At 45.0% G+C, this 12,912-nt stretch overlaps 1 protein-coding gene across 1 annotated transcript in view; it reads right to left on the reverse strand.

Annotated features, from left to right (window-relative positions):
- Window positions 1-12,912, reverse strand: part of LOC137636972 (inhibitor of nuclear factor kappa-B kinase subunit alpha-like) — a 68,883-nt gene that overhangs the window by 8,457 nt on the left and 47,514 nt on the right. Inside the window, exons 13-14 of the mRNA XM_068369297.1 lie at window positions 8,419-8,563; window positions 5,364-5,545 (exon numbers count right to left, since the gene is read on the reverse strand). Coding sequence (XP_068225398.1) covers window positions 5,364-5,545; window positions 8,419-8,563 — 327 coding nt within the window. The remainder of the gene's footprint in view (window positions 1-5,363; window positions 5,546-8,418; window positions 8,564-12,912) is intronic.

The raw sequence follows: 12,912 nt of genomic DNA on the forward strand, positions 1-12,912 counted from the left end.
GTAAGGAACATGTAGCCGTCTCAGATGTAAATCCAATGTTCCTGCTGAAGGCGTGTATCTCACTGACTCTTTTAGCTGTTGCTAAGCAGACGAGGAAAAGGGTCTTCAAAGTGAGATCTTTAAAAGAGGCTGATTGAAGTGGTTCGAACCTTTCTGACATAAGGAATCTTAGTACCACGTCTAAGTTCCAACCTGGTGTGGCCAACCGACGCTCCTTCGAGGTCTCAAAAGACTTAAGGAGGTCCTGTAGATCTTTGTTGTTGGAAAGATCTAAGCCTCTGTGACGGAAGACTGCTGCCAACATGCTTCTGTAACCTTTGATCGTGGGAGCTGAAAGAGATCTTTCCTTCCTTAGGTATAAAAGGAAGTCAGCTATCTGAGTTACAGAGGTACTGGTTGAGGATACTGAAACCGACTTGCACCAGCTTCGGAAGACTTTCCACTTCGACTGGTAGACTTTAAGAGTGGATGTCCTCCTTGCTCTAGCAATCGCTCTGGCTGCCTCCTTCGAAAAGCCTCTAGCTCTCGAGAGTCTTTCGATAGTCTGAAGGCAGTCAGACGAAGAGCGTGGAGGCTTGGGTGTACCTTCTTTACGTGCGGCTGACGCAGAAGGTCCACTCTTAGAGGAAGTGTTCTGGGAACGTCTACTAGCCATTGCAGTACCTCGGTGAACCATTCTCTCGCGGGCCAGAGGGGAGCAACCAACGTCAACCTTGTCCCTTCGTGAGAGGCGAACTTCTGCAGTACTCTGTTGACAATCTTGAACGGGGGGAATGCATAAAGGTCTAGATGGGACCAATCCAGAAGAAAGGCATCTATGTGAACTGCTGCTGGGTCCGGAATCGGTGAGCAATAAATTGGGAGCCTCTTGGTCATCGAGGTTGCAAACAGATCTATGGTAGGCTGACCCCACAAGGCCCATAGTCTCTTGCATACATTCTTGTGAAGGGTCCACTCTGTTGGGATGATTTGACCCTTCCGGCTGAGGCGGTCTGCCATGACATTCATGTTGCCTTGAATGAACCTCGTTACTAGCGATATGTTTCGATCTCTTGACCAGGTGAGGAGGTCCCTTGCGATCTCGTACAAAGTCCTCGAATGAGTCCCTCCTTGCTTGGAGATGTACGCCAAGGCTGTGGTGTTGTCGGAGTTCACCTCCACCACCTTGCCTAGAAGGAGGGACTTGAAGCTTCTCAAGGCCAGATGAACTGCCAGTAGCTCCTTGCAGTTGATGTGCAACGTTCTTTGATCCGCATTCCACGTGCCCGAGCATTCCCGACCGTCCAATGTCGCACCCCAGCCCGTGTCCGATGCGTACGAGAAGAGAATGTGGTTGGGGGTCTGAACAGCCAGTGGCAGACCCTCCCTGAGGAGAATGTTGTCCTTCCACCAAGTCAGTGAAGACTTCATCTTCTCGGAAATAGGAATCGAGACCGCTTCTAGCGTCTTGTCCTTTCTCCAGTGAACAGCTAGGTGAAATTGGAGGGGTCGGAGGTGGAGTCTCCCTAACGCGATGAACTGGTCCAGTGATGAAAGCGTCCCTATCAGACTCATCCACTGTCTGACTGAACATCGGTCCTTCTTCAGCATGTTCTGGATGCATTCTTGGGCTTGACTGATTCTGGGGGCCGACGGAAAAGCCCGAAAAGCTTGACTCTGAATCTCCATTCCTAGGTACACTATAGTTTGGGATGGGACGAGTTGGGACTTTTCCATATTGACCAGGAGACCCAATTCCTTGGTCAGATCCAGAGTCCACTTTAGATTCTCCAGACAGCGACGACTTGACGAAGCTCTTAGAAGCCAGTCGTCCAAATAGAGGGAGGCTCTGATGTCTGCTAAATGCAGGAATTTGGCAATATTCCTCATCAGTTTCGTAAAAACAAGAGGTGCCGTGCTTAGGCCAAAGCACAGGGCTTGAAACTGGTATACAACCTTCCCGAAAACGAACCTTAGAAAAGGTTGGGAATCTGGGTGGATGGGGACGTGAAAGTAAGCGTCCTTTAGGTCTAACGAGACCATCCAGTCTTCCTTCCTGACCGATGCTAGAACCGACTTTGTCGTCTCCATGGTGAACGTCTGCTTTGTGACAAAGACATTCAGAGCACTGACGTCTAGCACCGGCCTCCACCCTCCTGTCTTCTTCGCCACTAAGAAGAGACGGTTGTAGAAGCCTGGGGATTGATGGTCCCGGACTTTGACTACCGCTCCCTTTTGTAGTAAGAGAGACACCTCTTGCTGCAAAGCTAGTCTCTTGTCCTCCTCTCTGTACCTGGGAGAGAGGTCGATGAGAGTTGTTGCTAGAGGGGGCTTGCGCAAGAATGGAATCTTGTACCCCTCTCTGAGTAACTTCACAGACTGTGCGTCTGCGCCCCTGTTCTCCCAGGCCTGCCAGTAGTTCTTGAGCCTGGCTCCCACTGCTGTCTGAAGAAGGTGGCAGTCAGACTCTGCCTTTAAAGGACTTGGAACCCTTCTTCTTGCTCCCACGTTGACCTTCGGCACGAGCACCTCCTCTGCTGGAGGCTCTGCCACGAAAGGGCGGAATGAACCTTGACGCTGGAGTGTCCATCCTGGGTCTAGGCACGGAGGGCAAAGGGGTGGCTTTGCGTGCGGATGACGCAACCAGGTCATGAGTGTCTTTCTGGATCAAGGAGGCGGCAATCTCCTTGATCAACTCCTCAGGAAAGAGGCACTTCGAGAGAGGAGCAAACATAAGTTCCGACTTTTGACATGGGGTGACTCCAGCTGACAAGAAGGAGCAAAGGTAATCCCGCTTCTTGAGGACCCCGGACACGAAAGAAGCCGCAAGCTCACTAGAACCATCCCGTATGGCTTTGTCCATGCAGGACATAATGAGCATGGAAGTTTCCTTGTCAGAAGGAGAGGTCTTCCTGCTCAACGCTCCCAAACACCAGTCCAAGAAGTTAAAGACTTCGAATGCTCGAAATACTCCTTTCATTAGATGGTCCATATCCGAAGGAGTCCAACAAATCTTGGAGCGTCTCATGGCCAGCCTGCGGGGAGAGTCTACCAGACTTGAGAAGTCGCCCTGGGCAGAGGCAGGAACTCCCAAGCCGAGAACTTCTCCCGTGGCATACCAGACGCTAGATCTGGAAGCAAGCTTGGCCGGGGGAAACATGAAGGCTGTCTTCCCAAGTTGCTTTTTGGACTGCAACCAGTCTCCCAGTACTCTTAAAGCTCTCTTGGACGAGCGAGCGAGTACGAGCTTCGTAAAGGCAGGTGCGGATGACTGCATGCCTAAAGCGAACTCAGAGGGAGGCGAGCGTGGTGCTGCAGACACAAACTGATCAGGATATAAATCCTTGAACAGCGCAAGCAATTTCCTAAAGTCTAAGGAGGGAGGCGTGGTCTTGGGTTCGTCGATGTCCGTGTGTTGGTCGTCAAGATGTGCAGCTTCGTCATCATCAGAGAGTCCATCGTCTGAATGTTGAGGAGGAAGCGGCAAAGGAGTAGGTAAAAGCTGGTCGGCTGAGTCCGGCAGCACGGGTGCATGCGTGGCTGCACTGGACCCAACGTCATGGAACTGTTGGTCAGTCTGTGAACTGGCAACAACCATAGCTGAGTGGGGACGCAAGGCGTCTACTCCTGACTGCGGTCGAGTAGCGGAAACCACAGTGGGTTGCGGAGGTTGACGCACCGCGTCACAACACGGCAACTTAACTCCACCCTCCTGTTGTTGTGGTAACACGCGAACGTCAACGGAGGGTTCCGTGCGTCGGTGAACGTCAACATGCGTCTGGCAGGGTCGACTGCGCATGGGTGGTGGAACTCTCACAGCTGGAGTGCGGGAGCAGGCAGCCTCAGCGTCTACTGGGCGCACAACCGTGGTTGGTTGTAGGCTAACGGGTGCAGCGTCAACCTTCTCCGCACGATACTCCTGCATGAAAGAAGCTAACTGAGTCTGCATAGACTGTAGCAAAGACCACTTAGGGTCTACAGCAGCAGGTGCGGCAACAGACGGTGTTACTGCCTGTTGCGGTACCACTTTGCCTCTCTTAGGAGGTGAACAGTCGTCGGAAGACTGCAGCGAGTCCGAACTGACCCAGTGGCTACACCTGGGCCGTTGGACTTGCGCGGAAGGGACCTTGCGTTTAAGAGGCCGTGAGACCTTGGTCCATCGTTTCTGGCGTGAAACCTCTTCCGCAGACGAGGAATGAACGGGCTCACTCGTCTTCTTGTGGGTGGGGCGATCTAGGAAAGATACGTCCGAAACCACGGAGGGAACGTCTGTCCGCTGATTAAAGCCTGTCGAACCCTTTGGTCGTACGACATTGCTTCTCCCCTGGGCTTGGGAGCTTGCAAGAGGTCCCGGACTGGGAGGACGACAGGCACGAACAGACGCACCCTCATGCGTAACACTAACACTTTTCACTGCACTAACACTCACTTCACTTCCCACTGCACTTTTACCCTTCAACTCCCTGACGTCAGCCATGAGTTGGTTGCGGTCACTCGCCAATGACTCGACTCTCTCACCCAGAGCCTGGATGGCACGCATCATATCTGCCATCGAAGGTTGAAGAGTGCTAGAAGGGGGGTCGGGAGTAACCACTACAGGGGAAGGAATAGGTTGTGGGGCATGGGGAGAGGAAAAATCAACTGAGCGAGACGAACTCCTCCTGACTCTATCTCTCTCTAGCCTACGTGAATATTTCAGGAATTCTTGAAAATCGAATTCCGAAAGCCCAACGCATTCCTCACATCGATCTTCCAATTGACAGGTTTTACCCCGACAATTGGAACAAATGGTGTGCGGATCGATAGAGGCCTTCGGAAGACGCCTTGAACAGTCCCTAGCACTACACTTCCTGTATTTGGGGACTTGAGAAGGGTCAGACATCTTGAATTAGTCAAAGGGGGGATTCAAAATCTATCCAAGTCGTCAACAAATAATCCAAAATTCAATAAAAGAATGCAAGGAAGTATTGAAGATAACCTCTGCACAGCGAAAGCTAATAACCAGAAATGAATACTTCACCAAATAACGTGAAAATCAATCCAGAAAGCAACAGCGTATTTAGTAGGTCTTGCCAGTGGCACGACAGAGAGAAAATTGGTTCTGTGTTGACATGGAGTACTTGAGTACCTGCTCGACAGATGGCGCTGTTGATGTACACCCCCACCTGTATAGCGATCGCTGGCGTATTTTGTCCTTAGGTTTTTCTGTCGGGCAGCAGAGCTGACAGCTATATGATCACCTGCTAAGTTTAATATTGAAAATGATAAAATCAATTATAATAAAAAATATTTTAAGACTAAGTCCTACCTATTTAAGACAACTGAACTGGTGATTCCATACCATGAGAATTCTAAAAGACTTATTATAGGAACAGGTTACTCACTGACAACGCAGAGCACGATTCTCGGCAATTATGGCATCCGATTCCTTCCCAGACTTTTCTAACAATAAACCTAAAGATACAAGTGATGCCGGTGACGGAGGTTTCCTCGGTAAATTTGCTGCGTTTGGAAGAGGAAGCATCTGTGGTGACGTGGGTGTAGACGCAGATCTACTGTGGTTAATCTGTTGATCAATCAAATTATTTAATGGCAATTTTGAAATGACACAAAAGAAAAACTTCAGAAATTGGATCTACACTAGGATATGCTGAAGTTAGCCAACAGTAGCAAATGTGCATGTTAACCCTTTTACCCCCAAAGGACGTACTGGTACGTTTCACAAAACCCATCCCTTTACCCCCATGGACGTACCGGTACGTCCTTGCAAAAAAATGCTATAAAATTTTTTTTTTCATATTTTTGATAATTTTTCGAAAAAATTCAGACATTTTCCAAGAGAATGAGACCAACCTGACCTCTCTATGACAAAAATTAAGGCTGTTAGAGCAATTTAAAAAATATATACTGCAAAATGTGCTGGGAAAAAAATAACACCTTGGGGGTTAAGGGTTGGAAATTTCCAAAGAGCCTGGGGGTAAAAGGGTTAAGATTGTATGGCTTAAGGTTGAAAATATTATAGGTACTTAAACTCATGATTTAATGAAACAATTCCCTTCATAAGACCTAAGTTTCAAAGTATTATACTTTACATTACTATTTATTGTCACAAAAAAGGGAAATATAGGGTAATAAAGAGATAAAAATACTAAACAGTAAAAAGAATTTCATGGTTTCATAAGATAATAATGAACATTTGCATATAACCAATGAAACTGCTACAACTGCTAAAGGAACACAAAGATTTTAACTCTACTGATGGAATTGCCTTACTATACAATAAATCACTGTGTCATCTAACTTTGAATATTCGAGAGACATCTTAAAAGGTATTCTTCTTGGTTCTATCAAATACAGCACTTTATTTTTTAGAGAACATGAAAAAGAATATCAGTCCTATAATAAAATTTTACAGATCAAAGAAGCTAATCTTATGAATATTTAGTTTCCATCCCTGTCAGTTTTAAATTTAACATCTACAACTTTAAAAAGCAGGTTTAAAAATAAAGTTTATTTGAATATTACTCATAATCTATATAACGTGAAAATTTAATGATTTTTCACACCTGAAAAATTGACTCCCATCTTCAAAATTATGTTTGTAATCATCTGAAACTAATTCAAAAAGTTCATACAGCCACTATTCTTGACTACCTACAGAAGACCACAAATGTTTTGGCTTTAAAACGCAGGAAACCTAATATCCGTCACAACAAAAAAGGACTTGCATCAAGCTTGAATATCTACAGTTCAACAGATTTGAATACGATATTACAGTACTAAAAAAAAATTCAGCAATATGGTAATGAAAGAAATAAAACCTGCATAAAAGAAGGAAAGACTGGAGGAACTGACTATGTATTACTACAATAACCCTTGTAATACTGTTGTTCAGACTATCAATATTTGCATTCCTGCTAGCCATCTTTTTCATAGTTTGGGTATCAAAACCAAGAGTTATGATGGAAAAGCAATATTGTACGTACTAACCGAACACCTATTACTTATTATAAGTTAGTCTACTATGGTAGGGTCATGTCCTGAGAAGAGATGAACAGTATATTGGGAGGAGAGTGATGGAAATGGAGGTACAGGGAACGAGAAGGAGAGGGAGACCAAAGCGAAAGTGGGTGGACTGTATCATGGATGACCTTCGATCAAAGGGATTAACCGGTGAAGAAAGTAGACTGAGGTGGTATAGTAATGTCATGAGAAGAGATGAACAGTATATTGGCAGGAGAGTGATGGAAATGGAGGGACAGGGAACAAGAAGGAGAGGGAGACCAAAGCGAAGGTGGATGGACTGTATCAAGGATGACCTTCGATCAAAGGGATTAACCGGTGAAGAAAGTAGACTGAGGTGGTATGGTCATGTCATGAGAAGAGATGAACAGTATATTGGGAGGAGAGTGACGGAAATAGAGGGACAGGGAACGAGAAGGAGAGGGAGACCAAAGCGATGGTGGGTGGACTGTACCAAGGATGACCTTCCATCAAAGGGATTAACCGGTGATGAGGTGTGGGACAGAGGCAGATGGAGAAAGCTGACCAAAAACATCGACCCCACATAGAAGTGGGAAATGATGTGGACGAAGAAGAAGTAGTCTACTATAGGTCCCAATTTTCATTTCTTTTCTTGGTATAAAAAGCTGACAAAGATATTAAGACCACATGCTACGGAATGCCCTAACCCACAATTTGGTCCTCATGTCTTATTTGATTGTACAATATTCACAAATTTTTTGGATATACATTATTGATGTACTGTACAATCAAATAAGACTATATTTAGAAAGTACATAACTATTTGTACTTGACCAGCGGCACTAAAATAATGGTGGAGAAGCTCCAGCATTCGATGATTATTAGATTAATTTCAATAAGCATTCAGACTTCCAAATTGCTTTCTATATAAACACAATACTTTAGGACCCAAAGTACATCTAGTAATAGGTAGAATCAAAAGTAACTCCAAGCATTAACTCCAAAAAGACTATAGCAACTAATCGAACTTTTAATGATGTAAAATCTAATTATGAAAACAAACTTCTAAATGAATGGAGAACTATTGATTTAAAAGCTCAAGATAAGAGACAACTGGCGAAATCTAACCAAGGCCTTTTGCAGCAATAGGCGTGGAAGGAGACGATAATGACAATGAGCCTATTCATGTCAAAAGCAATCAGATTCTAACTGAATAACTATCTAAACTATAAATCTGCTCCAAGATTCTTTCTTTACAAGATTTCAGTAAGAAAACAAATGAGTCATCCATCTTCACAATCACATGTTTAGCACAAAATTAACATGGACAGACAAAAAAGAAAGATGCCCAATTTGGATTAAGGATTAATAGTAAAAGACTAAGAGACAATGCAAATGGAGCCATAAGATTGCAGTCAAGAATGCTTAGCATAAACAGAAAGTAAAATAAATTACCGCAATCTCCATTATTTTCCAAATATCCTTTTGCCGCTGTTTCTGGAGGGATGAGATGTGCTGCGCTGTTCTTGCACAATCTTGTAGCACTGTTTCCAGAGGAGCGGAAAGGGCAGAAACTTCACCGCAACTTTCATTCTGTTTTCTGAAATATCATCAAAGTTAGTGATATGCAGAGCACAACTTCAAAGTATGTAATCATAAACAATTCAAGGTATCGTAGCCTCAAGCGTAAAAACTTTAATGAAAACTATAATTAAACTGGAACTCACTAGACCTACATTTAAATGTCATGAATCCTAAAAACCATTACACATATATATCAAAATTTTACCAAATATATTCTCATGCTTTTAAAACTCTTTTCAACATTTAGACACAGATAAGCAGAGAATTTTAGCCACAAAATCTTATGATTATCCAGCATATTTATGGCAACAAAGGAGAAAAATTTACATTCTGTTGAGGTACCTCACAAGATTAATATCAAACTTATAATCGTCACCACTGTTTGAAATTGAAGTCTAAATAACCATGTGGTTCAAGTGCTTGTGTAACCTTTCTCATAATTTGCTTGGCTTACCACATTTGGAACTTTATTCCAATTTTACATTTAAGAAATTCAAAGTTATTACTGTCCAACAGGTTAAGAAAACTGCAGGACCTTCAAGAAAGATCTCATTGACTTGACCTTGAAAAACTGGACAATATTTCAAAAAGCTTTTGGTAAATGGAAAAAAAAAAAAATCTTGAGAGAGGGTAAGCAACATCTATGGAAAAACCAAAGTTAATATCAGATTAATAAAAATATATTCAAAATACGAATGAATAGTCTTGATGAAATAGCCCAAAAGACTTGTGTAAATATTCAGTAGTTAAATCTTTCTATGATTAACTAGAATACTTAAAACATGTTATTTTTATTAGTAAAATAAATTTTTGAATATACTTACCCGATAATCATGTAGCTGTCAACTCCGTTGCCCGACAGAATTCTATGGAGGGATACGCCAGCTATCACAATACTAGAAGGGGGTGTACTTACCAGCGCCACCTGTGGCCAGGTACTCAAGTACTTCTTGTTGACACCTCCTCAATTATTCCTCGGTCCACTGGTTCTCTATGGGGAGGAAGGGAGGGTCGATTAAATCATGATTATCGGGTAAGTATATTCAAAAATTTATTTTACTAATAAAAATAACATTTTTCAATATTAAACTTACCCGATAATCATGTAGCTGATTCACACCCAGGGGGGTGGGTGAAAACCAGTGTACAAGCTTAAAGGATAGCTAAGTATCCCATATTTCATATAACAGTTATCTCAAATAACAATGAAATAATAAGTACCTGGTAAGGAAGTCGAATTGAACCGTTACTCTGCCTCTTTTTTAAGTTCGTCTTCCTTACTGAGCGCAGCGTTCCTCTTGGAGGCTGAATCAACCCAAAGGTGCTAAAGTATATAGGGTTGCAACCCCTACTAAAGGACCTCTACAAAACCTCTAACCCAGGCGCTTCTCAAGAATGAATAGACCACCCGCCAAATCAAAAGGATGCGGAAGGCTTCTTAGCCTACCGTAACAACCATAAAAACAACAATAAAAGTATTCAAGAGAAAGGTTAAAAAAGGTTATGGGATTAAGGGAATGTAGTGGCTGAGCCCTCACCTACTACTGCACTCGCTGCTACGAATGGTCCCAGGGTGTAGCAGTTCTCGTAAAGAGACTGGACATCTTTAAGATAAAATGATGCAAACACTGACTTGCTCCTCCAATAGGTTGCATCCATTATGCTCTGCAGAGAACGGTTTTTATTAAAGGCCATCGAAGTAGCTACGGCTCTCACTTCGTGGGTCCTTACCTTCAGCAATGCAAGGTCTTCCTCCTTTAAGTGAGAATGGGCTTCTCTGATCAGAAGCCTTATATAATACGAAACCCCGTTCTTGGACATGGGCCTCGAAGGTTTCTTGATGGCACACCATAAGGCTTCTGACTGTCCTCGAATAGGTTTAGACCTCTTAAGATAATATTTGAGAGCTCTGACAGGGCAAAGAACTCTCTCTAGTTCGTTACCTACCATGTTGGAGAGGCTAGGTATTTCAAACGATCTAGGCCAAGGACGTGAAGGAAGTTCGTTCTTTGCTAGGAATCCGAGCTGAAAAGAACATGTTGCAGATTCGGTCGTGAAACCAATGTTCTTGCTGAAGGCATGAACCTCACTGACTCTCTTAGCTGTTGCAAGGCAGACGAGAAAAAGAGTCTTGAGGGTAAGGTCCTTGAAGGAAGCTGACTGGAGAGGTTCGAACCTAGCTGACATAAGGAACCTTAAGACTACGTCTAGGTTCCAGCCTGGAGTGGATAGACGACGCTCTTTAGACGTCTCAAAAGACTTAAGAATGTCTTGAAGGTCCTTGTTGGAAGAAAGGTCCAAACCTCTGTGGCGGAGAACTGAAGCCAACATACTCCTATACCCTTTAATCGTAGGGGCTGAAAGGGATCTCTCATTCCTAAGATGTAGAAGGAAGTCAGCTATTTGGGTCACAGAGGTATTGGTAGAGGATATTGAATTGGCTCTACACCAGCTTCGGAAGACTTCCCACTTAGATTGGTAGACTCTACGAGTGGAAACCCTTCTTGCTCTGGCAATCGCACTGGCTGCCTCCTTCGAAAAGCCTCTAGCTCTAGCGAATCTTTCGACAGTCTGAAGGCAGTCAGCCGAAGAGCGTGGAGGTTTGGGTGCAACCTGTCTACGTGAGGTTGACGTAGAAGGTCCACTCTTAGAGGTAGAGTCCTGGGGATGTCGACTAGCCATTGAAGTACCTCTGTGAACCATTCTCTTGCAGGCCAAAGGGGAGCAACCAGCGTCAGCCGTGTCCCTTCGTGCGAGATGAATTTCTGCAGAACTTTGTTTATTATCTTGAACGGTGGGAATGCGTAAAGGTCGAGATGGGACCAGTTCAGTAGAAAAGCATCCACATGAACTGCTGCAGGGTCTGGAACAAGGGAACAGTACAGCGGAAGTCTCTTGGTTATGGAGGTGGCAAACAGATCTATGGTAGGTTGACCCCACAAGGTCCAAAGTCTATTGCACACACTCTTGTGGAGGGTCCATTCCGTGGGAATGACCTGATTCCTTCTGCTTAGGCGATCTGCTGAGACGTTCATATTGCCCTGAATGAACCTCGTGACCAGAGTGAGGTTTAGACCTCTTGACCAAATGAGGAGGTCCCTTGCGATCTCGAATAGGCTCCTCGAATGGGTCCCTCCTTGCTTGGAGATGTAAGCCAAGGCTGTGGTGTTGTCTGAGTTCACCTCCACCACTTTGCCTAGCAGGAGGAACTTGAAGTTCAGCAGGGCTAAATGAACTGCTAGCAGCTCCTTGCAATTGATGTGGAGCAATCCTTGTTCTTCGTTCCACGTTCCCGAGCATTCCCGTCCGTTCAAGGTCGCACCCCAGCCCGAGTCCGATGCATCTGAGAAGAGATGAAGATTGGGGGTCTGAATAGCCAACGATAGGCCCTCCCTGAGAAGGAGATTGTTCTTCCACCACAGGAGAGTGGTCTTCATCTCTTGGGTGATTGGGATAGAGACTGCTTCGAGAGTCGAACCCTTGTCCCAATGAGCTGCAAGATGGAATTGAAGAGGGCGGAGGTGGAGTCTCCCTAGCTCGACGAATAGGGCCAGTGATGAAAGGGTCCCTGTGAGACTCATCCACTGTCTCACCGAGCAACTGCTCCTCTTCAGCATGCTCATGATGCACTCTAGGGCTTGGCTTATCCTGGGGGCCGATGGAAAAGCCCGAAAATCCTGACTCCGAATCTCCATTCCCAGGTACACAATGGATTGGGAGGGAATGAGCTGAGACTTTTCTATGTTGACTAACAGACCCAGCTCTCTGATTAAGTCCAAAGTCCAGTTGAGATTCTCCAGATAGCGACGACTCGTGGAGGCTCTCAACAGCCAGTCGTCTAGGTAGAGGGAGGCTCTGATGTCTGATAAGTGTAGGAATTTTGCTATATTCCTCATCAGATGAGTGAACACCATAGGAGCTGTGCTTAGGCCAAAACACAGGGCTTGGAATTGGTAGACAACCTTTCCAAAAACGAATCTCAGGAAAGGTTGGGAGTCTGGATGAATAGGAACGTGAAAGTAGGCATCTTTCAAGTCCAACGAGACCATCCAGTCCTCCTGCCTGACCGCTGCTAAGACCGACTTCGTCGTCTCCATCGTGAACGTCTGCTTGGTGACAAACGCGTTGAGCGCGCTGACGTCCAGCACCGGTCTCCAACCTCCTGTCTTCTTGGCCACAAGAAAGAGACGGTTGTAGAAGCCCGGGGATTGATGGTCCCGGACTATAACCACTGCCTTCTTCTGCACAAGTAGCGACACCTCCTGGTGCAATGCTAGCCTCTTGTCCTCTTCTTTGTAGTTGGGAGAGAGGTTGATGGGAGATGTGGTCAGAGGTGGTTTGAGGCAGAATGGAATCCTGTAACCG

This window comes from Palaemon carinicauda, unplaced genomic scaffold, assembly GCF_036898095.1.
Source record: "Palaemon carinicauda isolate YSFRI2023 unplaced genomic scaffold, ASM3689809v2 scaffold471, whole genome shotgun sequence".
In the NCBI taxonomy this organism is placed as follows: Eukaryota; Metazoa; Arthropoda; class Malacostraca; order Decapoda; family Palaemonidae; genus Palaemon; species Palaemon carinicauda.